General features: G+C 40.3%; 1 protein-coding gene across 1 annotated transcript in view; it reads left to right on the top strand.

Annotated features, from left to right (window-relative positions):
• HMCN1 (hemicentin 1) overlaps positions 1-26,955 on the top strand; it is a gene marked incomplete at its 3' end in the record, with an annotated part of 469,132 nt that overhangs the window by 401,506 nt on the left and 40,671 nt on the right. The window contains exons 83-94 of the mRNA XM_080699395.1: positions 2,772-2,985; positions 6,244-6,378; positions 7,234-7,424; positions 8,783-8,864; positions 15,152-15,421; positions 15,973-16,143; positions 16,279-16,449; positions 20,511-20,681; positions 20,977-21,147; positions 22,062-22,232; positions 22,390-22,560; positions 26,441-26,590. Coding sequence (XP_080555521.1) covers positions 2,772-2,985; positions 6,244-6,378; positions 7,234-7,424; positions 8,783-8,864; positions 15,152-15,421; positions 15,973-16,143; positions 16,279-16,449; positions 20,511-20,681; positions 20,977-21,147; positions 22,062-22,232; positions 22,390-22,560; positions 26,441-26,590 — 2,068 coding nt within the window. The remainder of the gene's footprint in view (positions 1-2,771; positions 2,986-6,243; positions 6,379-7,233; positions 7,425-8,782; positions 8,865-15,151; positions 15,422-15,972; positions 16,144-16,278; positions 16,450-20,510; positions 20,682-20,976; positions 21,148-22,061; positions 22,233-22,389; positions 22,561-26,440; positions 26,591-26,955) is intronic.

Raw genomic sequence — 26,955 nt, 5'->3', positions numbered from 1 at the left:
AGCAGTATAGTGAGATTCTCTGCAACTTAGTAAGATCCTGTTTCAAAAACAATAAAAGGGCTTAAAGTATAGCTGAGACGTAGAAAGTCCCTAGTTTAACCCCCCAAATAAATAAATAAATAAATAAATAAATAAATAAATAGTGCAGCAAAAGATACCAAGAGTTGGAGATGGTTTGTTTTAAATAGGATAGACAAAGTAAGTCCCACTGCAAAGATGACATTTGAGCAAGCTCCGAAGATACTGACTTAGCTCAGCAAATATCCAGAGAAGGCAGAGAAAGCCAGGCAGACAACCAGGCAAAGAAAAACGGTACCAAAAATAAATAAAAAGACCTTGGCTGGGCATGGTGGCGCACACTTGTAAACCCAGCATTAGGGAGGCTGAGACAGGAGATAATGGTTCATAGACAGCCTCAGCTACTTAGTGAGGCCCTCTGCAATTCAGTGAGACCCTGTTTCAAAAATAAAAAGAATGGAAAATAAGGCTGGGAGTGTAGCTCGGAGGTAGAATGTCCCTGGGTTCCATCCCCAGTACCACACACACACACACACACAAAAGAATGACTTAAACTGGGCAGGTGTGATCCCAGTACTTGGGAGTCTGCGACAGGAGGATCACAGGTTTGTCCAGCCTCAGCATCTTAGCAAGGCCCTCTGCAACTTACTGAGACCCTGTTTCAAAATTAAATAAATAAATAAAATAGGGCTGAGGGTATAGCACAGAGGCAGAATGCCCCTGTGTTCAATCCCAAATACCACAAGAAAAAAACAGCAAATAATAATAATAATAATAATAATAATAATAATAATAATAATAAAAGAACTTGAGGAACATGCCAGGTGTGTTTGAGAGAGAGAGAGGCCAGTGAAAGCAAAGAAAGAAAATGAAAACAGAAAGGAGTCAGTAAAAAGTAAAGGCCAAATCACATGGAGTCTTGTAAATGGTTGGATTAACTTTGCCTTTTACAGTAGAAGTCAGGACGCATTGCGGGTTTTGAGCTGGAGAATGCTATAATTCTCCTCGTGTTTTAAAAGGTTGACTTTTCCTGTTGTAATGGGAATAGGCATGGGAGGGGGGCAAGGGCAGAAGTGGGCAGGGTCACTGTTGAGACCGGCTGGAGGAGATGAGAAATGATAGAAACTCAAAGCAGACTGCTAGCTGAGGAGTCGGAAATGGGCGAGGCCTGAATGGGCTTTGAAGCAAGCATTTTCGTTTCTTTTCTTTCTTTTCTTTTCTTTTCTTTTTTTTTTTTATTTGCAGTACTGGGGATAGAACTCAGGGGCATTCAATCACCAACCTACACCCCCAGCCCTACTTTTTATTCTTTATTTTGAAACAGTGTTTCACTGATTTGCAAAGGGCCTCACTAAGTAGCTGAGGCTGTCCACCTCCCTGTCTCAGCCTCCCTAATGCTGGGATTACAAGTGTGTACCACCTCACCGGGCTTAACATTTTCTTAAAGATTGCAAACAAGGTTACAGGAGAAAAAGTAAAGGATGATTTGATTATCTAAGACCAAAAGTATGACCAGCTGGGGGGATAAAACCACCCTGAGCTGGGATGGCTAAGGCTGCAGGAGGCCTGAAAACAGGCCAGGGGCTGGAGGGTTCAGGCCCCAGCTGAACTCCCCGTTGCTTCCCCTTTCTCTGCCACCTGTAGCCTTCAGGATTGGACAAGGCATCCGAAGAGTGGACATGAGTTCAGAATAGGTGGAATTTGGAAGTCAGACCTGGGCTGGAGTTCCTGGGAGTCATCTGCATATGGATGCTATGTAAAGATAGGACATGACACGGGGTGAAATCACCAGTGAGGGGAGGGCAGATGGAGAAGAGAGGAGGACAAAAGCCTGAGCTCTCATATGCCAGGCTTCAGAGCTTGATGTCCAGGGGAAGCCAGCACAAGGAGCTGGAGTGAGGCCACCCATGAGATAGAGGGAGACTGGGAGGAGCCGAGACTGTGTGCAGTGCTGCTGATCCATGGAGGAATGAGGTCATTAGATCTAGCAAGTGAACCTTCAGCCTTATGGGTAACAAGGCCCTTCCTCTTACCATTGCTTCTAATGGCTTTGGTGGTCTTTGGTACCCAGGACTCCGAGCCAGGATGCTATCACGATGCACTCAGCCTTCGGGATCATGTGACATTTGTACATTGCAGAATAGCAGTACAGTTGATGTTCAGTGGACTTCAGAGTCTAACCAGGTGCTGTGCACATGTATGCCACTCTTGCTGTGAACTCCATTATACTGTGAGACTATAATGCACCTGAAAAGCATTTTTTAAAAATGATTGCTCTAGCCGGGCGTGGTGGCGCACGCTTGTAATCCCCGCGCTTGGGAGGCAGAGACAGGAGGATCGCACAGGTTCGAAGCCAGCCGCGCGCGCTGGCTTAGGAGACCCTGTTTCCAAATAAAAATGTAAAAATAGGTCTGGGAGTGTAGCCCGGAGGTAGAAGGGCTTCCAGGAACCCCAGTACCACCAAAAAAAGTAAATAAATAAAAAATAAAAAAATAAAAAAAATAAAAATGATTGCTCTAGTTCCATGAGATGAGGGCTTATGTTTAAACTCCTATGCATTTTAAGTTATGTATACAAAAACTAACCTCACGGTTTAGACTAAAAGATGGAAATTTAAGTTGCCTTTATGTAAAAGTGCTCCCTTGGGGAACAAACTCTGTCGTTTCTTATATTTTGTGTGATATGATGGATGTGAGATAATGATGTTCGATTATGAAATTTTAAGCACGGTGTGGTTTTTTTCCTAATTGCAGCTGGAGGATTCTGGCCTCTATACCTGTGTTGCTAGCAATGCTGCAGGTGAAGATACACACACCATCAGCCTGACAGTACAAGTCCTTCCCACTTTTACTGAACTCCCTGGAGATGTGTCATTAAATAAAGGAGAACAGCTACGACTGAGCTGTAAAGCAACTGGCATCCCACTGCCCAAACTAACATGGACCTTCAATAACAATATCATTCCAGGTTGGTGACTTAATTCTTAAGAAGCAAATAAATACACCCATAAAGAATTCAAGACTAGCCAGGCGTAGTGGCACACACCCGTAATCCCAGTACTTGGGAGGGTGAGATGGGAGGACTGCAGGATGGGCTAGCCTCAGCAAATTTGTGAGCCCTTGTTGCAAAATTAAAACATAAAAAGGGCTGAAAGTGTAGCTCAGCGGTAGGTAGAATGGCCCTGGATTCAATCCCCAGTACCAAAAAAAAAAAAAAAGTCTAGACCAATGTTTATTTTCTCTAGCTATGGGAATTGATGGAGAGTTACAAATGAAGAGTTGATCACTTTAAGTTCTATAAAATACGTGCCTCAACTTTGGGTTTTACCTGCCACTCATATATATACACACATATACATACACACACATACACACACACACACACACACACACACACACACATATATGTATATTGCTTATTCTTTTGAAAGGATAAATTGAAGCCAGGCATGGTGGTTCATGCTTGTGATCCCGTACTTGGGAGTCTGAAACAGGGAGCCACAGGTTTGTAGCCAGCCTCAGCAACTTAGTGAGGCCCTCTGCAACTGGGTGAGACCTTGTTTCAAAATATGAAGTAAAATAGGGCTGGGGATGTAGCTCAGAGATAGAATGCCTCTGGGTCCGAGCCCTAGCACCAAAAAAATAAGGAAGAAAAAGAAATAAAAAGAAAAAAGAAAGGATAAGTTGATAGTTCGTCACAGGTCTCTATATTGTGGGCTTTAAGGAGAATTTTTTTTAACCTAAAAAAAAAAAAAATCATCCCTTTCCCACGAGGGGACGGCACTGTATATACGGGAACCTAAGCCTCCTCCTTCACCATTGGCGAGTGGATTAAAATGGCTGCTGTTGGAATCTTGCATATTCACCTAATTTTGTAGGAAACCCTGCTTGTCATCGTATGACTCAACCTCTTTTATAAGTTAGATAATTATGTAGAAAATTCCTAGGTGCTAAGTGTACCACATGTGAAAATACTGTGTGGGATGCAGGAGTACTCATTCCTGGAAAGACAAATATCTACTTATGTTTAACTTTTTCATTAGCATTAAGACACTATCAGTAATGAAAAGTTGTCATCCCAAAATTGAGCTTGAAAGTACAACACTATTAGGATTTACTACAGATCTTGTTAAAAAAAAAAATAGAACTAAGAGTGAGGTTTTTTTCTTTTTCTTTTCTTTTGTGGTACTGGGGATGGAACCCCAGGGCATTCTACCTCAGCCCTATTTTTTATTCTTTTTTTGGAAACAGGGTCTCACTAAATTGCAGAAGGCCTCACTAAGTAGCTGAGGCTGTCTGTGAACCCAGATCTTCCTGTCTCAGCCTTCAAAATGCTGGGATTGCAAGCATGTGCCACCATAGTTTGAGGGGAAAAGAGGCAGAGAAATAAGAAAGAAAAGCCAGGCATGGTGGGTCACACCTGTAATTCCAGTAGTTGGAAGGCTGAGACAGGAGGATTGCAGGTTCGCAACCAGCCCCAGCAACTTAGCAAGGCCCCCTGCAACTTAGTGAGACCCTGTTTCAAAATACAATAAAATAGGACCAGGGGTATGAATTGGAAGTTGAATGCCCCCAGGTCCTACCCCTAGTGCCACAGAAATAAATGAATAAATAAAAGATGACAGACGAGTCTGAAGATGAAATTCCACCATGGTATGAAAAGGAAAAAATTTAGCTCATCTCGTGGCAAGAAGAGAAAAGCCCTGGTGGTCATGGGAGCCCCCTAAAGCTGCACAGCCAAGACCTCAGGTAAAGACCCAGAGAAGAAGCCAAACAGTGGAACAGAAGGGGTAAAAGATGAGTGTTTGTTGGGGAAAGTCCAAAAGAGTCAGACTGATGGCTACTCCCAGTAAATCTGCAAGGACTGTCCCTTGAGTACTTCTGCTAATATTTCTAATTCTGCCCCCAAAATCCCTAAGCAGTGGTCCATACACGCCCCAAATGGCCCAGCCGAGATGGTGCACAATCAGAAGGAAGCAGCAGAGGGAACTTCAGAGCTTTATAAAAAATCTGGGGTAAAAAAAAAAAAAAAGTCTGGGGTCCTAGGCTGCAATAGAGCTCAGTGGTAAAGTGCTTGGCTAGCATGCACACGCCCCTGGCTTCTATCCCCAGCACCGCATTCTGTCAGTACATCGACCTATAAATAGACTCACATCCTGGCTCCCATTACAGTTTTCTCCAAAAGCGAAGCTTGGCCCTAAATATCCTTTAAAAAAAAAACAAAAACTTACAGGTATCAGGCCTGGTGACACGCACCTGTAATACCAATACTTGAGATGCTGAGACAGGAGGATTGCAGATTGGCTGTGAGCCCCTGCGGTTTATCGAAGCTCTCTGCAACTTAGTGAGACCCTGTTTCAAAATAAAGAATAAAATAGTCCTGGGGGTATCTCAAAGGTGGAATACACATTGGTTCAGTCTTCAGTACCCAAAAGAAAAAAAAAACACAGATAATTCTGACTTAAGCACCTGGTTATAAAAACCCATGGTGTGAAGTAAAATCTATTTTTAAATTACTCTTCTGTGTATTTGCTAATGTAACAGGGTGATTCTCCACTGTTGTTGTTCATTATTAAAGTGTGACATTTACTTTTTTTTTTTAAAAAAAAGGTTAGCATATTTACCTTATATTCTCTTCCAAAAATTATAACTGCCTTTGTAAATATTTATGTCATCCCTGTTGATGATTTATGGAGAGGTTTAAATTATTACAGATTTGATATCCTTGTTACCTCACTCATGTATATTTTCATGATTTCTGCTCTGACCTGCCAGGTCAGTTGAATTATAATCAAAAAGCTTTTCATGGTTTGATGTAAATTGTTTGGGAGGAAAAGTAGTGTTGAGGTAAGTAAAATGGAAAATGCCGTATTTCTGCATGAAAGATTTTCGAAGCTCAGAGAGAGACGTTGGAGCCAACTTTAAGCAGCACAGTGAGAGGAAAGGTAGACTTCAAAATAATTTTTAAAAGATGTTTGTTTTCACCCGCCTTTCCTGTTCCATCAACTGTTTATTCTTTCTTCAAACGAGTCTCTATAGACACAGTAAATAGCTCAGGGGGAGAAATCTGTGGAAAACCCCGGTTGTCCAGTGGCGTGATGAGATCGCTTTGGTGCAGTTGCCGACCATCTCGTAAATCCCGCCTGCAAAATCCTGAGCTGTCAGGAAATGGCGCCCGGGCTTCTGAGACCCATGTGTGTGGTTTTTCCTCCCTTGTTTCCCTCAGCCCACTTCGACAGTGTCAACGGACACAGTGAACTTGTTATTGAAAGAGTGTCCAAAGAGGATTCGGGTACTTACGTGTGCACCGCAGAGAACAGCGTGGGCTTTGTGAAGGCCATCGGATTTGTTTATGTGAAAGGTGGGTAAAAGTCCTCCGCGGTTGGTTTGCAAGGAGTGGCTCCGTGGTTCGTTTTCTTATTATGTAGTAATACAACATAACTCCACTTTATTACTCCACTTAGTTCAGTCTCACAGATGTGCAATTATATTCATAAGAGAAAAAAATGAGCGTTTGACTCAAAGGTAAGAAAGAAGTGAGAGATGGTGTCACACCAAGTGGATATGTCCTCTTAAATTACATTATCTGGTGATTTAGCATAGGAAAGCCTACCTTATGCCAGCCGTGGTGGCGCACGCTTTAGTCCCAGCATTTGGGAGGCTGAGACAGGAGGATCTGGGTTCCCAGCCAGCCTCAGCTACTTAGTGAGGCCCTTTGCAATTTAGTGAGACCCTGTTTCAATATACAGAATAAAAAATAGGGCTGGGGTTGTAACTCAGAGTTAGAATTCCCCTGGGTTCAATCTCTAGTACATAAAAAAGAAACCCCTATTTTACGATATGAAACTACAATGCAGCAGTAAAAGTATATTAAAATAAGAAAAAAAAGAAAAAACCATGATATTTTACAGTGGCTTCCCTTCCCCCTTCTTCTAAGTGTTTTTGAGATAGGTCAAAAAATCACAAAAGAAGCCAGTCGTGGTGGCACATGCTAGTAATCCCAGCATTTGGGAGGCTGAGACAGGAGGGGCAATGTTTGCAGACAGCCTCACAACTGTTGCAGGCCCTCCACAACTCAGATCCTGTTTCAAAATAAAAAATAAAAACTAGGGCTGGGGGTGTAGTTTGAAGGTAGAATGCTCCTGGGTTCCATCCTCAGTACCTCAAAAAAAATCAACAAAGAATTATTAGAACCTATTTCTCCTTTTCTTTCCAGAACCTCCGGTCTTCAAAGGGGATTACCCATCTAACTGGATCGAACCCCTGGGTGGTAATGCAATCCTGGACTGTGAGGTGAAGGGAGACCCCGCGCCCACCATACAGTGGGTCCGAAAGGGGGTGGATGTTGAAGTCAGCCACCGGGTCCGACAGCTGGGGAACGGCTCGCTGGCCATCTACGGCACCGTGGTAAGTGTCCTGGGCTTCCTGGTGCACACTTAAACGTTAACAACCAAGGCTCCCGTGCAAGTAAAACAGACGCAAAGCCTTCCTCTTACCTTCTCGTTTCAACCAGAAAATCTGAATCAAGGAACTCTCTTTTAAATTTTTAATTTTACTTTTTAAAAATATATGCGTAAAACATCAGACTCTTACATAGTAATGGGGTAGCATGAGATGTTTTGGTACATGTATACTCTGTGTAACCTTTAAATCAGATTAAAGAAAGGATTCAATATTGATTACTGTACAGTGATTAATTTAATGCTTTTTAAGCTATTCATAATACTGTGAAGGGAACCAGACCTTAAATCCAGATGCATAAACTTTCAAGCTACATCCCCTAACCCTTTTTATGTTTCTTTTTTTTTCTTTCTTTTTTTTTTTTTTTTTTGTGTGTGTGTGTGGTACTGGAAGCCCTTCTAACTCCAGGCTACACTCCCAGACCTATTTTTACATTTTTATTTGGAAACAGGGTCTCCTAAGCCAGCGCACGCAGCTGACTTCGAACCTGCGTGATCCTCCTGTCTCTGCCTCCCAAGCGCGGGGATTATAAGCGTGCGCCACCACGCCCGGCCTTTATGTTTCTTTATGTTAAAGCAGGATCTCACTAAGTCACTAAGGCTGATCTTAAACCTGTGACCCTCCCATCTCAGCTTCTCAAATACTGGGACTGCATGCATGAGCCACCACACCTAATTCATAATGGTTTTTTTTTTGGGGGGGGGGTGGTACTGGGGTTCCTGGAAACCCTTCTACCTTGGGGCTACACTTCCAGACCTATTTTTATACTTTTTTTATTTGGAAACAGGGTCTCTTAAAGCAGCGAGGCTGGCTTCGAACCTGCTCAATCCTCCTGTCTCTGCCTCCCAAGCATGGGGATTACAAGCATGGGCCACCACGCCCGGCCATAATGCTTTTTAAGATATCCAAAATGCACTGGCATTTTTCTTTAGTAAGATAATTTTAGATAGATGGTTATAAAAGAATGTGATTTTTGCTTCGATTTCCTGCCTATTGTATCCCTGGAGATAAATAATAAGCTATTTTGAAAAAGCATAGGCTTGAAATTTTTCTATCCCTTACTCCTCCGTTTTTAAACCTATTTATGAAGTTAGATATATATAGGCTTTTCTATTTCCACTAAAGTGTTGTGTGCATGTGTGTCCCTATCACTCTGAACTACATAATGACGTGAGACTACAACGCACCAATTAAAGCATATAAATAATGAAACTTCAGATAAACTGACATCATCCTGGTGTAAAAATGTGATTTACCTGTTTCACATGCTCACATTTTAATAAAAACACTACTTCTATGCATAGAATGAAGACGCCGGTGACTATACCTGTGTAGCTACCAATGACGCCGGGGAGGTAGAGCGCAGCATGAGTCTCACCCTGCAAAGTAAGCGGCTCCATTAAACTAATTAGTGCTCAATTAAATAGCTTAATGAGGCTCTCAGCAACTTAGTGAGACCCGGTTTCTTTTTTTTCAGTACTAGGGATGGAACCCAGGGGCATTCTACCTCTGAACTACACCCTCTATATCCTCAGCCCTATTTTTTATTCTTTATTTTGAAACAAGGTCTCACTGAGTTGCAAAGGGCCTCACTAATTAGGTGAGTCTGTCCACGAACCGCGATCCTCCTGTCTCAGCCTCCCAAATGTTGGGATTACAGGCGTGCCATGGCACCCAGCTTCTGTGAGACCCAGTTTCTAAATGAAAATAATATCAGTCTGGGGGTGTAGCTGGAAGGCAGAATGTCTCTGGGTTCAATCCCCAAGCACCAAACACACACACAAAAAAAAAACAAGTTTATTGAGTCATTTATTAAATACATATAGAACACAGCTATGTGCCCAGCCTTGCGTAGGTATACCAAGTTTTTGTTCTGTAGATTTTTCCGGAAATGTTAATATGTTGATATAAATTATGGCTTAACAAATGGAGCATCTGATATGCCATATCTTCTGTGTACTTGTTATCCCTGTGGCCTTCCTCCCCTCTTCATTGGATGAACTTATGTTGGGTACCACACAATCTTCCCTATGACAGTCTCTTCTGCTGACCCAGTTTAAGAGAGACCGTCTCAGATCACCTCATCTGGATACAATGACGATGAATTCTCTTTTCTTTATTTCTTTTTTTTTTTATGGTACTCATGATTGAACCCAGGGCTATTCTACTTCTAAGCTATACTCCCAGCCCTTTTTATTTTCTTATTTTTAAACAAGGTCTCTCTAGGTTGCTGAGATACTCACCGTGTTGCTGAGGGTGTCCTCAACCCTGCTATCCTCCTATCTCAGCCTCCCAGATACAGGTATTACAAGCATGTGCCACCATGGCCACCATGCCCAGCTGACAATGAAGTCATTTTAATAAGTGGGGCACATAAAGTAGATAAAAAATGTGATTTGGTTGAAATTAAGATGGAAGCACCAGCAATGTATTCTTTTCAATAAAATGCTTGTATCAGATAATCTTATGAATGATGGAATTCATTCAACCTTGATAAATACGCATGTGGAAGTTTATTGTGGTATTACTGTATAGCCTTGTGGACAGCTAGAAATGTCCAAATATGATATATAAATTAAGATTCTGAGTTTTATTTGCTACTTTTTTGCTATAATTATATGAGCAGGTAAGCTTACTTAATCATCTTGATGTTTAAGTAGTGATGAGTGATAAATCTGAGATATTTATCTAATGGCAGTTAATGCAATATTCATACTCTATTCTGAATGCTAGGAGAGAAATAAAAGAAGTGGCCCCGAACCTTTCTAGAGATTAATTTACATATCGGCCAGAAGGCAACTGAAAGGGGGCATAAGCAAGCCCAACGCACCACACAGTCCACTCTCAAGCAAAAGAATTCCTTTCATTAAAAACAAGTCAGTAGCCAGGCGTTGTGGCGCACGCTTGTAATCCCCGCACCGGGGAGGCAGAGACAGGAGGATCATGCAGGTTCGAAGCCAGCCGCGCTGGCTTAAGAGACCCTGTTTCCAAATTAAAAACATATAAAATAGGTCTGGGAGTGTAGCCCAGAGGTAGAAGGGCTTCCAGGAACCCCAGTACCCCACCACACACACACACAAAAAAAAAAAAAAATCAGTAATGCCCTTTCAGAAAATGCTAGAATGCTAAAATGCATTTTACTCTTTTATGTTCTACTTATGATAGAGACACTACTCAATCTAAAATATTCATACTCATCCCCCTTCACTGAGCACATCTTTCCACCCTCTGGTTGAGTCTCATTAAAACACTGCTCCAATTCCATCCAGCTCCCTCTCAGGAATGCGACTATGCTGCCCCTTGCTCGTCTATTTCAATGTAAATCCTCCTGGTTTTCTTTTAACAAATCATTCTTTCCAGGCTTTTTTTTTTTTTTTTGTCTAAAAAAAAAAGTGTGAAACCCATCTCCATGCTGTGTCTTTTTCTCCAGGTGTTCTCTGTACACATAATCTTACTGACTTTTTTTTCATTTATTTTTATTGGTGCACTGTATTCATACATCATAGTAGGATACATACTTTTATAGACATACATGCACACTTTTCCCAGTCAGCCCCCACCCAATCCCCACCCCATTCTCTCCCTATCCCTCCCTCCCATGCTTGGCTTAGTAGTTGACATCTAGTATTATGGCAATTTATCTAAAATTAAAAATGATAATCTCACATAACAGTTTCATTTGTCTGATACCAAGCTTTTGATGACTTAAAAATAACATTTCAATATTTCTTTTTGCTTTCTTTCTTACCAGAGAATATTTTTTTCTATTTTTTAGGTGAAACTATCATATATTTATATATTTATTTTTCAGAAAAAAATCTATCCTAATATGGAATATGGACTCTAGGTACCCAAAATGATCTTGAAAAAGAACAAAGCTAGAAGATATATATTTTCTGATTTCAAACCATATAAAGCTAAAATAATTGAAACAGTGTAGTACTATTCTAAAGGCAGAAATATAAACCATTGGAGTTAAATAAAAGCCTAGAGCTAAATTCTTCCCTATATTGTCAAGTTATTTTTTTTTTAAATTGGTGCACTGTATTCATACATCATAGTGGGATACTTACTTTTGTAGACATACATGCACACATTGCCCAGTCAGCCCCCACCCGATCCCCACCCCGTTCTCTCCCTATCCCTCCCTCCCATGCTTGGCTTAGTGATTGACATCTAGTATTATAGCAATTTATCAAAAATTAAAAAAGATAATCTCACATAACAGTTTCATTTGTCTGATACCAAGCTTTTGATGACTTAAAGATAACATTTCAATATTTCTTTTTGCTTTCTTTCTTACCAGAGAATCTATTTTTTTCTATTTCTTAGGTGAAACTATCATATATTTATATATTTATTTTTCAGAAAAAAAATCTATCCTAATATGGAATATGGACTCTAGGTACCCACAATGATCTTGAAAAAGAACAAAGCTAGAAGACATATATTTTCTGATTTCAAACCATATAAAGCTACAATAATTGAAACAGTGTAGTACTATTCTAAAGGCAGATATATAAACCATTGGAGTTAAATACAAGCCTAGAGCTAAATTCTTCCCTATATTGTCAAGTTATTTTTGACAAGGTTTCCACGAACATTTGGTGGTGGGAATAATAATCTTTTAACTAAGTATTGTTGAAAAATAATAATTACATGGAAAAGAATAAAATTGGACCCTTACCTAATCCCATATACAAATATTAACTCAAAATAGATAAAAGACCTAAATATAAATCTTAAGACTATAAACTTTTAGGAGAAAATCTGGGTCATAAAACCTCACAACATTGAAATTGGCAGTGATTTCTTGGTTATGATTTCAATGGCACAGGCAACAGAAGAGTATACAAACTCCCTAAAAAATAAAAAACATATTGTATATCCAAAGACAATGTAAACAGAGTTAACAGTTACTAATAGAATGGGATAAAATATTTCCAAATGCTATATCTGAAGGTATATTAATATTCCAACTAGAAATCCTAAAAATTAACAACAATAAAGGCAAACAATACAATTTAGAGATAGGTAAAAGACTAACATAAATAATGAATCTCCACAGATAACCAATCTTAGTTGTCTGTTGGATGGAAAATCTTGTTTCTCTAGTTCTGATGTGTGTTACCTATTTCTTCTTTGTAGTTAATCTCTTTGAGTATTTTCTCTAGTGCTGGTTTTGAAGACATAAATTTCTTCAGTTTCTGTTTGTCATGGAAGCTTCTTATTTCTCCATCTAATTTGATAGAAAGTTTTGCTGGGTAGGAAATTTTTGGCTGGAAGTTGTTTTCTTTCAAAATTGGGAATATGTTACTCCAAGCCCTTCTGGCTCTCATAACTTGGTTTGGGAAGTCTGGAGTGATTCTAATTGGTTTGCCTCTGAATGTCACTTGGCCCTTGGATTTTGTTGCCTCTAAGATTCTCTGCTTGGCTTCCACATTGGTCATTTTGACAATTATGTGGCGTGGGGATCCTCTTCTCCGATCCTGTCTAAAGGGAGTTCTATAAGTTTCCTGGACCTGTGTATCGACCTCTTGCTCTATGTCTGGAAAATTTTCTGCTATTACTTCCTTGAAGAGATTGTTGATCCCTTTGGTTTCACTTTCTTTTCCCTCCTCTATTCCAATTATTCTTAGGTTAGCTCTCTTAAAATGGACCCATATTTCTTCAAGATCAGATTCCTGCTGTCGGATATTTTTTCCTAGATTAGAAACTATGCGTTCATTTTTGGAATGATCATCTTCTAAGAGCGAGATTCTGTTCTCCATGTGGTCTAATCGGTTGTTTGTGCTTTGAATTGAGGCCTTTACTTCATTAATTGCATCCTTTATCTTTTTTTGGCTCTCTCTGAGTTCTTTTCGAAGCACCACTATTATTTCTACAGTTATTTTCCTGATTTGATCTTCTAGAAATCTCTGATTTTCTGTTTTATCGGGTTCTGATATTGTGGGTTTGTGAGCATTCATTGCTCCAGTATTATTCCTCTTTCCCATGATTTCGGAAGTTTGTGCCTTCTCTGGGTTCTTCCCTTGGGTCACTATGACTTCACTTAAGGTGCTCTGGATCTCGAGTCAGTAGTATCTCAGACCCCACTACTCCTTTACTGGGTTGTATCACAGAGTCTCCGACCCAGAGAGTCGATAGAGGCTGCTTTAGACCGTGGGGGGTGCCAGGTTGCACGTTCTCCTATGGTGTGATATCACTGCCACCGCCCCTCTCCCACTGGGTCAAGTCCCAGTGAGTACAGTACTGGGATTTCTCCTCTGTGGCCCGCAATTTGACTCACTGTTCTTGAGTACGCAGATGTAGCTGTACTGAATTCGGTGAATTTGGTGCTGTTGCCGCCGGTGGCAATATGGCGCCGCTGCTACGCCCTCGGCTGTGGGGCTGGCGTTTTTTTTCTTAGTTTTGATTTCCACCCTGAATCCCTGCAGCGTGTGCTGAGCTCAGCCACTGGGAGCTTTAGGTGCTCTCTGCGCCGAGAAATCCCGCCTGGCTGTTCCGCAGCGTCTCCCCTCGGCTTGCTGTGGCTGTCCCGTGAATTCTCTGGTGCCGCCGGCAGTATGGCGCTGCTGCCGTGTCCTTGGGCGTGAGGCCACGGCCTCGCGCGTGAGGATCTCCTCTGTGGCTCTGTTCTCAGTCCGCTTTCTCTCTGGAACCTGGTAATTTTTTTTGTTTCTCTGGTGATGTTGTTTTCTGGTTTTGAAAGGCGCTGATTTTGTGGTAATGGATATTTGTTGTTAGCGGGACTCTTAAGCCCCGCTTTTCTCGGTCGCCATCTTCCCGGAAGTCTCTTACTGACTTTTGAAAGCCCAATTCAAGTGTCTTCCCATAAACCACAATGCCTAGGAAAGATCAGGCTCTCAATCCATGTCTAATGATCAAATGAATGATGGCCAGTAAGGAAAGAATCAGTCAGTAATGACTCTTTGCCCCAGAAATGATCAAAGCAGGGAATGTTCACCCTTTAAAACATAGACGAAAGTAACAGTAACTGAGATAATTGTGTTACTAACTCTGTTTGAAGTTGTGCTTCTGCCTTTCACCCCGGTACTTGGGAGGTTGAGGCAGGAGGACCGCAGGTTCGAGACCAGCCTCAGCAACTTGGTGAGGCCCTCAGCAACTTAGTGAGATACTGTTTCCGAATAAAATAGGGCTGGGAGTGTAGCCCCTGGATTCAATCCCCAGTACTACCAAAACAAACCAAAAAAAAAAAAAAAGTCGGGCTTCCATCATCTTAGCTGAATCTAACAGGAATCCTCTCCATGTTTAAGGACACAGGCTGAGATCATAATAAAGAACAGAAGCAGAATTCGAAACTACAAAACATGACTGCAGAGCCCATGTTCTAGGCTAACCCACTCGGAGATTTATATCTTCCATCGACTAAACAAAACAGGGGTATCAAAAGGTTATCCTTGGCATTTATAACCTACGGCCTTAGCGCTGGGAAGTAACTGTGTTTTATAACTAAATCAGCCACCCCCACCCCAAATAACAAGGGAAAATCAAGAAGGAAATATGCCCAGTCCTGAATACATCTGTGTATCACTGAACCCCACTATGCTGTGTAATTACAACACACCAATAAAAGTATAAACATACTATTGCCATGTATGATAAAAATGTTAACATAGCTCCATAAAAAGAATATATGATTTTTCCCATAGGTCCTCCTCTTATCACTCTGGAGCCAGTGGAGACGATTGTTAATGCTGGTGACAAGGTCATTCTGGATTGCCAGGCGGTGGGAGAGCCTCATCCTACCATTGCCTGGTCCCGCCAAGGCTACTCTGTCCCCTGGGATGACCGAGTCAGGGTGCTGTCCAACAACTCCTTGTATATTGTGGCTGCACGGAAAGAAGATACTTCTGAATACGAATGTATTGCTCGTAACCTCATGGGCTCTGTCCTTGTCAGAGTGCCTGTCATAGTCCAGGGTGAGTGTGATCAGAGGGACATTCACTTAAACAATGCCTGGGATGATTCAAGTTATAAAAATATCACCTATCTTAGTCTGCATCTTCTTCCATGGAATGATATCTCCAGGTGATGAGAACAGAATGAAAATCACATCACTATTTACCAACTAAGGGACTAAAGCAATACAGATTAGAGTTTTTAAATGCCAAGGTAATAATCCCAAATCTAAACTAAGTGTTTTATTGAAAATGAAGTCAAATGTATTTCAGAAATCAATGCATATACCTTTCTTTAAAGAATATACAATTGAAAGGTGAACAGTTTATAAACTCTTGTAGTCTCTAACTTTCAGCAGCCATGTACACAAGAGTCAGGCTGGGAAAGAACTCTGATTAACTGAAACTTTTCTCTCATTCCTAGAATTTAGTTTGACCCTAAAGTAAAGCTTCCATACGCCATTCCTCCACAACCATAGGTTCACCTCTCCACCCAGCACATAACTTAAACAAAATTCAATTTACAATTTTTTGCATACAGAAGCCGAGACAAAACAGTGTTTCCTTTGCAGTGCACGGTGGGTTTTCCTCGTGGTCAGCCTGGAGATCCTGCAGTGTCACCTGTGGAAAAGGGACCCAGAAGAGGAGTCGGCTGTGCAACAGCCCCCCGCCAGCCAACGGGGGGAAGCCATGCCAAGGGTCAGATTCAGAAGCACGGAGCTGTCAAAATAGGCCGTGTCCAGGTACGAGTCTGCATCTCATTGGAGGGCATGTGCCTAGTAGATAGCAGCTTGCATTGCCTACCTACCTACAGCTGCCTCTGTGTTAGTACCCGCGATTGAGTCAGCCTGATGGTGTGACAATTCATCTTTGCATAGTGGACGGCCGCTGGTCAGAATGGAGTCTTTGGGGAGAATGCACAAAGAGCTGTGGACGTGGCAACCGAACCAGGACCAGAACTTGCAGTAACCCATCAGCTCAGCATGGTGGGCGGCCGTGTGAGGGGAATGCTGTGGAGGTAATCATGTGCAGCCTCAGGCCTTGCCCAGGTGAGAATCCACCAGGGATGCTAGGAGCCGCCCATCTTGTGTATTCAAATCACATAAGGAGTTATGATTATCTCTTCTTAATTGTGAAAAGATGTGATGGCCTCCACCTGTGACAATATATTCATTCTCTATGTTTTAGTTGTAGTTCATAAGTAAACTGTGAAGGAATTACATGAATCAGTAAGTAAAATGACTGATTTAATGGAATATGTTTTAAAAGTCTCCACACTGTCGTATACTTTTTAATCATGTAGAGAAAACTTAAGTATTTTCAATGTCATAAAAATTTTAAAAGTAATGAGGACTTCAGGTGACATCTAATCCAGCCATCCATTTACAAGTAAGAAAAACAAGGCTAAAGACTTCCCCAGAAACACACTACTGGTAAGAATTAAAATAACCACCACTTACCAGATACCTAGCGCATGTTGGGTTCTGCCAGGTACTTTATATACATGTTGTAATTCACTTTGTATCCAAAGGATTTTGTTTTCTGCATTAAAGTGATAGAAATCAGACTTAAACAGGCTTAAATAGCACATTCTTCTTTCAGGTATGATCAAATACAAGGATTTGGCTAATGTTTTTACTAATGTGTTTCCCATATCACCTCTCTTTGGCTTTATTCTCCAATAAACTCTCTCCTTATGTGGAAAAACTTATGGCTGGCAGCTACTGGGTCACAGGAACCTTGTAATCAAAGACCTCCAAGTAAAGGAGCTCCTCCTATCCTGGTATGGTGGTACATGCCTGTCATCTCAGTACTTGGGAGGCTCAGGATGATGGCAGGCTCAAGGCCAGCCTCGGCCACATAGACCTTGTTTTCAAAAATAAAAAAAAAAGGGGTTAGGGGTGTAGTTCAATGGTAGAACACTTCTGACTCAGTTCCCAGTATCACGATGGATGGATGGATGGATGGATGGATGGATGGATGGATGGATGGATTTACAGATTTCTTAAAGACTGAATATTTTCAAGTATCTTCCTAAAAACTGTTGAGAACTTCAAGTGATGCTCATAAAAGCTCCTAAGTCACACTTATGCAGTTATGTTCTGTGTATCCTACCCTCTTCTAAGTCCTGGCCATCTATAATCTCATCATTCCTTATTGCAGCCCTACTTAGTTATTTCATTAGCACATATTGCAGATGAAGAAACCAGGCACACAGAAGCCAAGTCCTGCATCTGGGGTTGTACAGCCAGTTAGAGCAGAGCATCTTTTCAGACATTGGGTATTGATTTTGGAGTCCTCACTCTTTACTTGGACTCCACTTCTTCCATAACCAAAATGGCAACCAAGCGGAACAGCAAACTCAGCTATTACATATTGATTTCCATTGCTGCGTTGTAATGGTATAAGATAGTGAGATGCGTAGTAATACCTCATGTATGCACATGACACTGTTTGGTCTGTTTCCTTCCCATACCTCACCTTCTCTTTCCCTCTTTTCTCCCCCAATTCCCTTCTATTGCTCTACTGATCTCTCTCCTAATTTTTATGAGGTCCCTCTTCTTTTTTTCTCTTCTCTCTTTCTAGTTTTTACATATGAAAGGAGTCATGCGGCCCTTGATTTTCTATCTGCCTTATCTCACTTAGCATGATTCTCTCCAGTTGTATCTCTCAGCATTCTTACAGCTATAGTTCAAAAGATTGACCACAGAACTTAGAGGAAAGATGATTCATTTTCTTATGGTTTGGGGTCCAGTCCATGTGAGGCCGGGTACCACAGATCTCAGAGCATGGCAACAGGAAGCGAAGAGGGGGAGAGTCTCACATGGGCTGTGCTCACATCATGGAGGCTGAAAGCCAGAGAGAGCAATCAGGGGAGGAGGAACCATATATATAATCTCCAAGGCCCCACCTCCTCCATCCATACCTTACCAGCCTACCGATACCATTCAGGTAAATCCAGTATAATGGATTTATCTACTTCTGGGATTACAACCCTCATGACTTCATTGTATCAGCTCCAGACATTAATAAGTGAGCTCTTTAGGGGACATTTTATATCTAACTATAATACTATTTTTGTTCATTTTTATGCAAATGACTTGATTTTGTTTTCATTTTTGGCTGAGTAAATTATCATATGTGGTGTGTGTGTGTGTGTGTGTGTGTGTGCATGTGTGATTATGTTTTCTTTATCCATCATTATAGTATGCTTATTTTCATTCTTACATGGTAATTTTTCTACATCTGTATTGTGTTTGTTGGTGGATTTCATTGTATGGGTTTTTTAATATCAAAATTCCATGGTCTTTTATACCTTCTCTGGTTTGTTATCATTCCACCTATATAAAAGAAACTTCTTAACTCTACCACATGTTATGCCATAAAAATCAATTCTGGCTAGTGTTTTCTTTATTGATTAAAAATTTTAAAGGCTTTCAAATGAAAACATCTAGTTATATGTAGTAGAAATTCAACAAATAATAAGTAAATAACTATCATCCAACTATAATCCTCCCATTAAGAAATCCATCTATACTATATTGTTTTATATTGTCAGAGGTTTAGGCTTTGATTAGCCAACAGCCTTAAAAATAGAATGCAGTAAAATAAGTGGAACTGCAGATTTTTTGTGTGTATCTGTGTGGTACTAGGAGTTGAACCCAAAGGCATTCTACCTCTAAGGTACATATCCAGCCCTTTTTCTTTTTCTTTGGAAACAGGTTCTCACTATGTTGCTGAAGGCCTCACTAGGTTTTTGAGGCTGTTTTCAAACCTTTTATCCTCCTCTCTGAGCTTCCCAAGTACTAGGTTTACAGACATGTTTCACCATACTTGGCTAGAACTGCAGAATTTTAGAAATGATATAGTCCATACAGGAGAACTATGAACATCCATAATCCAAGATAATAGAGAAGTTGTTTTGAATAATGTCTGCCACATATTTAAAGACTCTCTTCTTTCCTTTTAGGCTTAGTCAAATACTTTCTCAGTGCCAATTCTTTTTGTCTAAGACAGACTATGTTTGCCTACATCCTACAGAGCAGAAAGATAATCAACTCAACTGGAAATAAGTTAATTATGCAAAAATGCAATATGCATTTTTAAATATTTTCTGAACAAAGCAGACAAATTCCAATCTCAATACTTGATTTTCACCTTATCTAGATAGCGCACAGATCGTATTATGGGTATATTAGGATGCTGACTTTCATGTCCCTCTTTTAGTTCATATCTTGAATGATGGGCAACGGAAGAATCATACTTGATGAGTCCCTTATCTAGAAAGTTTCCTTACAGCAGCAAAAACATGACCTGATGCTGACTTCTGCATTTGAGAAACCATAATATTGATTCTCAGCCCCGGCACCTGGTAGGAAACATCCAGCTGTTCCAGTCTTGTGGTCAGATGTCGTAATATGTTAGTCACCAAACGGAAGGTCTTCATAAGACTCCTTGGAAACTACTGGCCAGATTTTTTTTTTTCTGTTGTTGTAGAAAGTAGGTGAATGTTATTCAGAACTTAATTCATGAACATTATGTAATGGAGAAAATTTTTCAAAGAATTACAACCGTGCAAATCATCATATTGTTGAAATTTCCACGTACAGTGTATGATGCTGCATCTGGCTTTAAGATGTGGCCTTGCCGTCTAGGGTCCAAATGACCATTTCTGAAATATCTGCATTGTCCAGAACCACACCAAGATCCGTCTTGTACAGACTTGCTCCTACACTTTTAGTTCTTTCCATTTTCCCAGAGCACCAAGCACAGAAAAACACTTAGCTAGGGTTTAAATGCTCAGGTTGTGTTTACATATGGTAGTTTGATTAAATTTGATTCTAATTAAAAGTAACCCCCTTTGGATAATGTTGAACATTTATTTTGGCATTCAGTGGCCTTCTGAATTCCCCTAGACACAAATTCCTCTAAAAAAATCTAAACAGAAGGAGAAAACAACATCATCTGTTATGTTTCTTTTGGTTTTATTTCAGTTATTTCAGATTGTGGGCTAATTAACTCACTAGAGAGCTAATTTATTTGTATAAGTTTGTTGTCTTAAACAAACATGTTTCTGAGACTTAAAACTCAATCTCTGGGGTGTTTGTAGTCCACGGAGCATGGAGCGCTTGGCAGCCTTGGGGTGAATGCAGTGAAAGTTGTGGGAAAGGAACTCAGACAAGAATGAGACTCTGCAATAACCCACCTCCCTCCTTTGATGGCTCCTACTGCGATGGAGAAGAAACACAAACGAGAGCCTGCAATGAAAGACACTGTCCAGGTAAAGAGAAACACACGGTTTACTTTTAACATTACACTTTCCTAAAGTTTTATTGTGATCCTGAGTCCTTAAAGTTACAATGTTTGTTATTTGGTTCTTTGAATATTAGGATATTACAGTCCGGGTTAGATAACACACCATTTACACCCTCTGTTAATTAATTACCTCTTCTATGGGTAGAATGTCAAAAAAGATCTATTCCACTCTGACCGTATCCACAAGAACTTCACTCAGCCTAAGAATGCCCAGGTTTGATCTGGTCCTTTTTAGCACATCTATTTTACTCTTAATCCAGTTGATGGCAAGTGGACGACTTGGGCCAGCTGGAGTGCCTGCAGCGTGTCCTGCGGAGGAGGTGCACGACAGAGAACGAGGGACTGCTCGGACCCCGTCCCCCAGTATGGGGGAAGAAGATGTGAAGGGAGTGACATGCAGAGCGACTTTTGCAATAGTGACCCTTGTCCAAGTGAGTGTCTCAAACAGTGAGTCAACGTTATCCTTCCCTCAAGTTTTATTCTGACCTTGAGTCTTAGAGTTGCACTCTCTGTTGCTTGGTTCTTCGACCTCGATTTAGGATGTCAAAATGTTGTATCATGTCCTAGATGTTTTAGTGTTAGCATGTAGAAAGCACAGATCTTGCCCTGTTCATACATTCCAGCTCCTCGATATTTTTTGGAAAACTTTTATCAGTGCATTGTAGTTTCACAACATAATGTAGTTCAGAGTCATATAGATATGTGCTCCTGGATATTTCAAACATAGCATGCAGTAAACATGCGCTAAACAAAATCATATAAGTACCAGAAGATAGACCAATGTCTAGTGAAAACAGCAGCTAAGCTATCTGCCTTTGAAGTAGCCTATGTATAAATATGTATGTTTATAAGATTATTATGATGGCACACACCTGCTATCCCAATATTTGGGAATCTGAGACAGAAGAATTGCAGTTTTGAAGCCAGCCTCAGCTACTTGGTAAAACCCTCAGCAACTTAATGAGACTCTGTTTCAAGAAAATTAAATAGGCCTGGGGTATCGCTCAGTGGTATAATTATCTTTGGTTCAATCCCTATTGCCACACACAGCAAAAATAAATAAGTTTTCTCTTTTTTTTTTTGGCACTGAGGATTGAACCCAAGGACATTCTACCTCTGAGCTACATCCCCAGCCCCATTCTTTATTTTGAAACAGGGTCTCACTAGGTTGCAGAGGGCCTCACTAAGTTGTTGAGTCTGGCTGGGAACCTGTGATCTTCCTCGCCTAGCTACGTGTTTCTTTTTATTTACTGGAGAGGAACTTTCCAGGATGTTCTGGATGACCGTAACTGTTGAGCATCTCGTCCTCATGCTCTGTCTCTCCGCCATATGTTCCGTGTTGTAGCCCATGGTAACTGGAGTCCCTGGAGTGGCTGGGGAACGTGCAGCCGAACGTGCAATGGGGGGCAGATGCGACAATACCGTACCTGTGATAACCCTCGCCCTTCCGATGGTGGGAGAGCTTGCCTGGGGCCAGACACACAGATCCAAAGATGCAACACTGACATGTGTCCCGGTGAGCTGCTTAGTTCCTGGTGGGAATGAGTCCAGCATTTCATTCCGCGTTCATTGTTTCAGCCTCATCTTTAAAATGAAAGTTGTATAGCAGGATGCCCCAGCTGTAGATTTCAGTATCAATTTGTTAACAGCAGTCATTCCGTTGTTGTTCACAGTGGATGGGAACTGGGGGAACTGGCATAGTTGGAGCCATTGTTCCGCCTCTTGTGGAGGAGGAGAAAAGACCCGGAAGCGACTGTGTGACAGTCCAGTGCCATCTAATGGTGGCCGCTCCTGCCCAGGAGATGCTACTCAGGTATCCAGATGCAATGCACAGGCGTGTCCAGGTAAGCAACAGGTTTCTTGGTAGCACCTTTAGAACCTTTTGCAAATCAGAAACAAGTTCCATTCTGGACCCACAATTTATAAAACAGAGTCAACCCTGAAAAGAAGAATTGGAAAAAAGTATGTTCCTTTTTCCTAGTTGATGTGGCTCTACACCAGGGATCGTGGCTGGGTTTTAACCTCTGCTTGCCCCCTTTCAGACTTGTTTACAAAAGACTACAGTCTGCACAGGTATAAGTGGTAGTCTTTGGTAGTCTTAGACTTGGCAGGTGAAGCAGAATAAAGAAAGACAACCTGAGACCACCAGGATGAAGATGAGGGTCAGACAGCAACTAAATATCTAGTAGAAATAGAGAATCGAAGGCTGTTAATTCACAGATGGGAACAGGGAGAATGGGAATATGGGAAGAAACATAGGGATGAGTACAGTTTGAAGAAAAGTAACAGGAGTAGTTGAAATATCAGAACCCAAGTCAAGTGCCATGGAAGTGATGGAAAAATTCAGAATTCTAGAACCCATGGGCTTAGAAAGAGTTTCCTGGGATTCCAAGAAATGGTGGCTGTTCATAAATATTTTGTCTCAGAGGATAGACTTGCAAAGGTCGTAAGGAGATTTTATACTAATAGTGTCATATTATTGAAATACAGTGTCAAGGACAGCACTAGACTTTATGGAAGCTCTCAGGATGCTTTAGAAAAAAATAAAATATTCCTGAAAATCCAGGCCCATTGGGCAGTTAGAGTGATGTATAGGCTGAATGAGAACGATTCACGTTAACAGATTTGTAGGATCTCGACAAAACAAAAGAGCCCTCATCCACCAGTCCACTGCTTGGCATACCTGCCCCTTACCTCAGCTGCTCACCAAGGATTTGGGGGCTCCTTCCTGAGACAGGGCGATGGCTCTGGTTTGGAATGAGGCATTTTATTGCTCAGCCTTTTACTGCAACAGGGAAATCCACAATTGTGGGTTGCAGTCTGGCAAAGGTTTTGTGGACCTATCTAGGTATCCAGAACTAGGTCAACAACTGTTGAGTCCTGGGACTCAAGTTCTCAGATGAGACTAGAGAACCAAGGGCAAATGGGGGAGGGAGACACCATTGTTAGTGCTGACTCAGAGAACCCAATAAATTAGTGATCAGACTCCCTGGCTCCCCACCTGCCTCAGACCAACAATAAGAACCACCGTGGCTACCAGGTCCCCATCAGCCCTGTTGCTTCTCTCCTGTAGCATCTTGCAGTGTGGTACCCAGCCCTCTCTAAGCTCTCTGCCCTTTTTGGCGTCTTAGATGTAGCAAGTCACCATCCCCTACAAAGTGACACATACGGTTTCCTCTACCTGGAAAGTCCTTCTGTCCTCCTTGGCTTAGTTAAGACAGAAATTTTCTTTAGATCTTCATCAAGGAAGTATTTTTACTTCATTCTCAGACCTCCCTATCTCTAATCTGAGTTATATATTCTGTGGACATTAGTGTATTTCAACTTCACATTGATTTGTGGAATTCTGAAAAGCATCTGTCTCCCTTATTCAGACATACGCTCTGTAAAGGAAAGCATCCTATCTTTTTTTCTACCTTTTTTCTTCAATACTTAATGAATAAATGAATGTACTCCAGGACATAAAGAGTGAATAAACATGAATAAATGTTTTTGCTCATTAATAATAAAAGCAACACATGCCAAAATGGTGAAGTACTGTATTTAATTTTTTTCTGAGGTTGAATAAAATTATTCTTTCATATATAATACATGATAACATGATCTAAAATACCTAATAATTGCTTTAAAATATATTCAGTTAAAATGCATCACATAATGAATATTTGTGACTACCACTCCTAGTTTCTTCCTGATGTGTTTTCTTCTCTTGTCAAAGCTTTCAATTCACCTAAAAATATTCACTAACCACTTATTCTGTGCTCATAATAATTTTGTTGAACAATGGAATGAAGACATGTAATTACTATAGAGACACTTTAAAAAAACTGGTTTTTGACTAATTTTGGGGGGTATTAATTTTATAACTGTATCAAAAGTATAGTGTTTTTCTTAAGCTTTTCTCATTATACATCCATATATATATATATACATATACACATATATATGTATATATGTATGTATATATGTATATTTATATAAAATTTTTCTCTTACATATATATATATATATATATATGAGAGAGAGCAATTTTCTTTAGATTTCCATAAAGGTTTATTTTTACTTCCTTCTCAGACTTCCATGAGTTATAGATACAAGGAAATTGGTTATCAGGGGCTGGGGAAAAGGAAGGTGATTGGAAAGATGTTGGTCAAAGGATATCAAATTTCAGTTAGGTAAAAGGAATAAGGTCTAAGTATCTATTGCACAACATGGTGACTATAGTTAATAACAAAAACCAATGTTCTGTACCAGAATACCACAATGAAACCCACCATTCTAATATGCACCAATAAAAAAGAAAAAACTCACCCTGACAATTTGGTCAAAAAACAGTTATAAATTTTTTCAAAAGTGTCTCTATAGTAATTCCATGTCTTCTTTCCATTGTTCAACAAAATTATTAGTTACTAGCACAGAAGAAGTGGTTAATAAATACTTATTTTTATATACGTATTTCAAATTTTATTCAACCTCAGGAAAAAAAATACAGTAATATATAAAGAATTTGATAAACCTTCAAACTAGAGCCCAAGACTAAAACAGTGTTGCTCAGATACTTCGCATTTATGTTGAGTATAATAATCCCTGTGACAAGGCTCAGGGGTGTTTTGTTACAGATGACCCTTGCCCATTCCCTGTATGTTCTCATGAAGGACACAATAAAAAAAAAAAAGAACACAGAGGAGGTTCTTTTCTTTTTTATTGGTGCATATTAATTATATGGAATGGTGGGTTTCGTTGTGGTTTATTGGTACAGAACACTGGTTTTTGTTACCAATTACAGTCATCATGTTGTGCAATAGATTCTTAGGTTTTATTCCTCCTATCTGAAATTTTTATCCTTTGACCAGCATCTCTCCAATCCCTTTTCTTTATCCTCAGCCCCTAGTAACCACTTTTCTCTTCTTCTATGAATTGAATTTTTACCTTTCTCATAATTTTAATGTATTCTTGAATGCTCAAAGAACAGACATAACGTGTTCTCACCACAAAAATAATAAATGAGTTAGAAAATATGTTAAATAAATTAATTTAGCAATTTCACAATGTACACATATTCCAAAATGGCATGCTGTATAAGATACACGTACACAACTTTTATTTGTCAATTTAAACAAATAAGTGCCTTCAAAGAAGGAGGAGAGAGGAGGAGGAGGAAGAGGAGGAGGAGGAGAAGGAGGAAGAGGAGGAGGAGGAGAAGGAGGAGGAGGGAGGAGGAGAGGTTTTCATGCCAAGCAAAAAATGTATTAGGATCCTCTCTAGATATTAATGATGGGATTTCTCTGAACCATATTCTCTTAATCTGCAAACTGGCAATTTAAAGCCACCATAGGACTAAGAGTGAACGGGTATTCCATGCTTGCTGTTGTTCGTGACCTGCTCGACAAACTTACATTGTCAACATCATTTCATCACCATCAACAAGCACATCCTTCATTTTGGCTGTGAAGGACTGAACGCTAAATGTATTCTTTGGCTTATGAAGTAATACTTTAATGTGCATAGATCTGAAAGATGTGAGATTTATGGGGGATGATGGATGATACATGAAAGTAGAATGTTTTAAAAGCTTATTCATTCCACTATTAAATTCAGATGTCATAGGACCTATTTGATGTTTTAGAAGATTTGTAGCAGCTCTGAATATTGACCTTCTTTCTTCTCATGTAATGTTGATGAAATTACTTTCTTATCCAGGAATGTTTTTTCTTTCCCCAACAGGTGGGCCCCAGAGAGCCAGAGGAAGTATTATTGGAAATATTAATGATGTTGAATTTGGAATCGCTTTTCTTAATGCCACAATAACGGATAGCCCTAACTCTGATACTAAAATAATACACGCCAAAATTACCAATGTGCCTCGCAATCTTGGTAAGTCTCTTATTTAAAAAAAAATGTTCAGAAACTTCTTTTAAAAACATATTATCCTTAATCCTATTCGGTTCATTTAAAGCTTCTAGAGGATGCTACTAATGAATCCTTAGTATAATAGATAGCCTCTAACCCTATCCCAGTAGTAAACTCCTAAAAATGCATATGAAACTCGTATTTATTTTTTTGTTGTTTTTCACTGTTTAGTATTCATCTGTATTAGTCAGAGTTTGCTAGAGTAACAAACCTCAGAGGACGTATATATGGTAAAAGGGGATTTATCAAGTGAGCTTACAGTCCAAAGCAGGGTAGCCCCAAGTGGCCACCTGCACATGGAAAACCAAAGGAACCGGCAGCTGGTGGAG

The sequence above is a fragment of the Muscardinus avellanarius genome, assembly GCF_963383645.1.
Source record: "Muscardinus avellanarius genome assembly, chromosome: 7".
In the NCBI taxonomy this organism is placed as follows: domain Eukaryota; kingdom Metazoa; phylum Chordata; class Mammalia; order Rodentia; family Gliridae; genus Muscardinus; species Muscardinus avellanarius.
The sequence above is the reverse complement of the archived record's forward strand: the minus strand, read 5'-3'. Positions and strand labels throughout refer to the sequence as shown.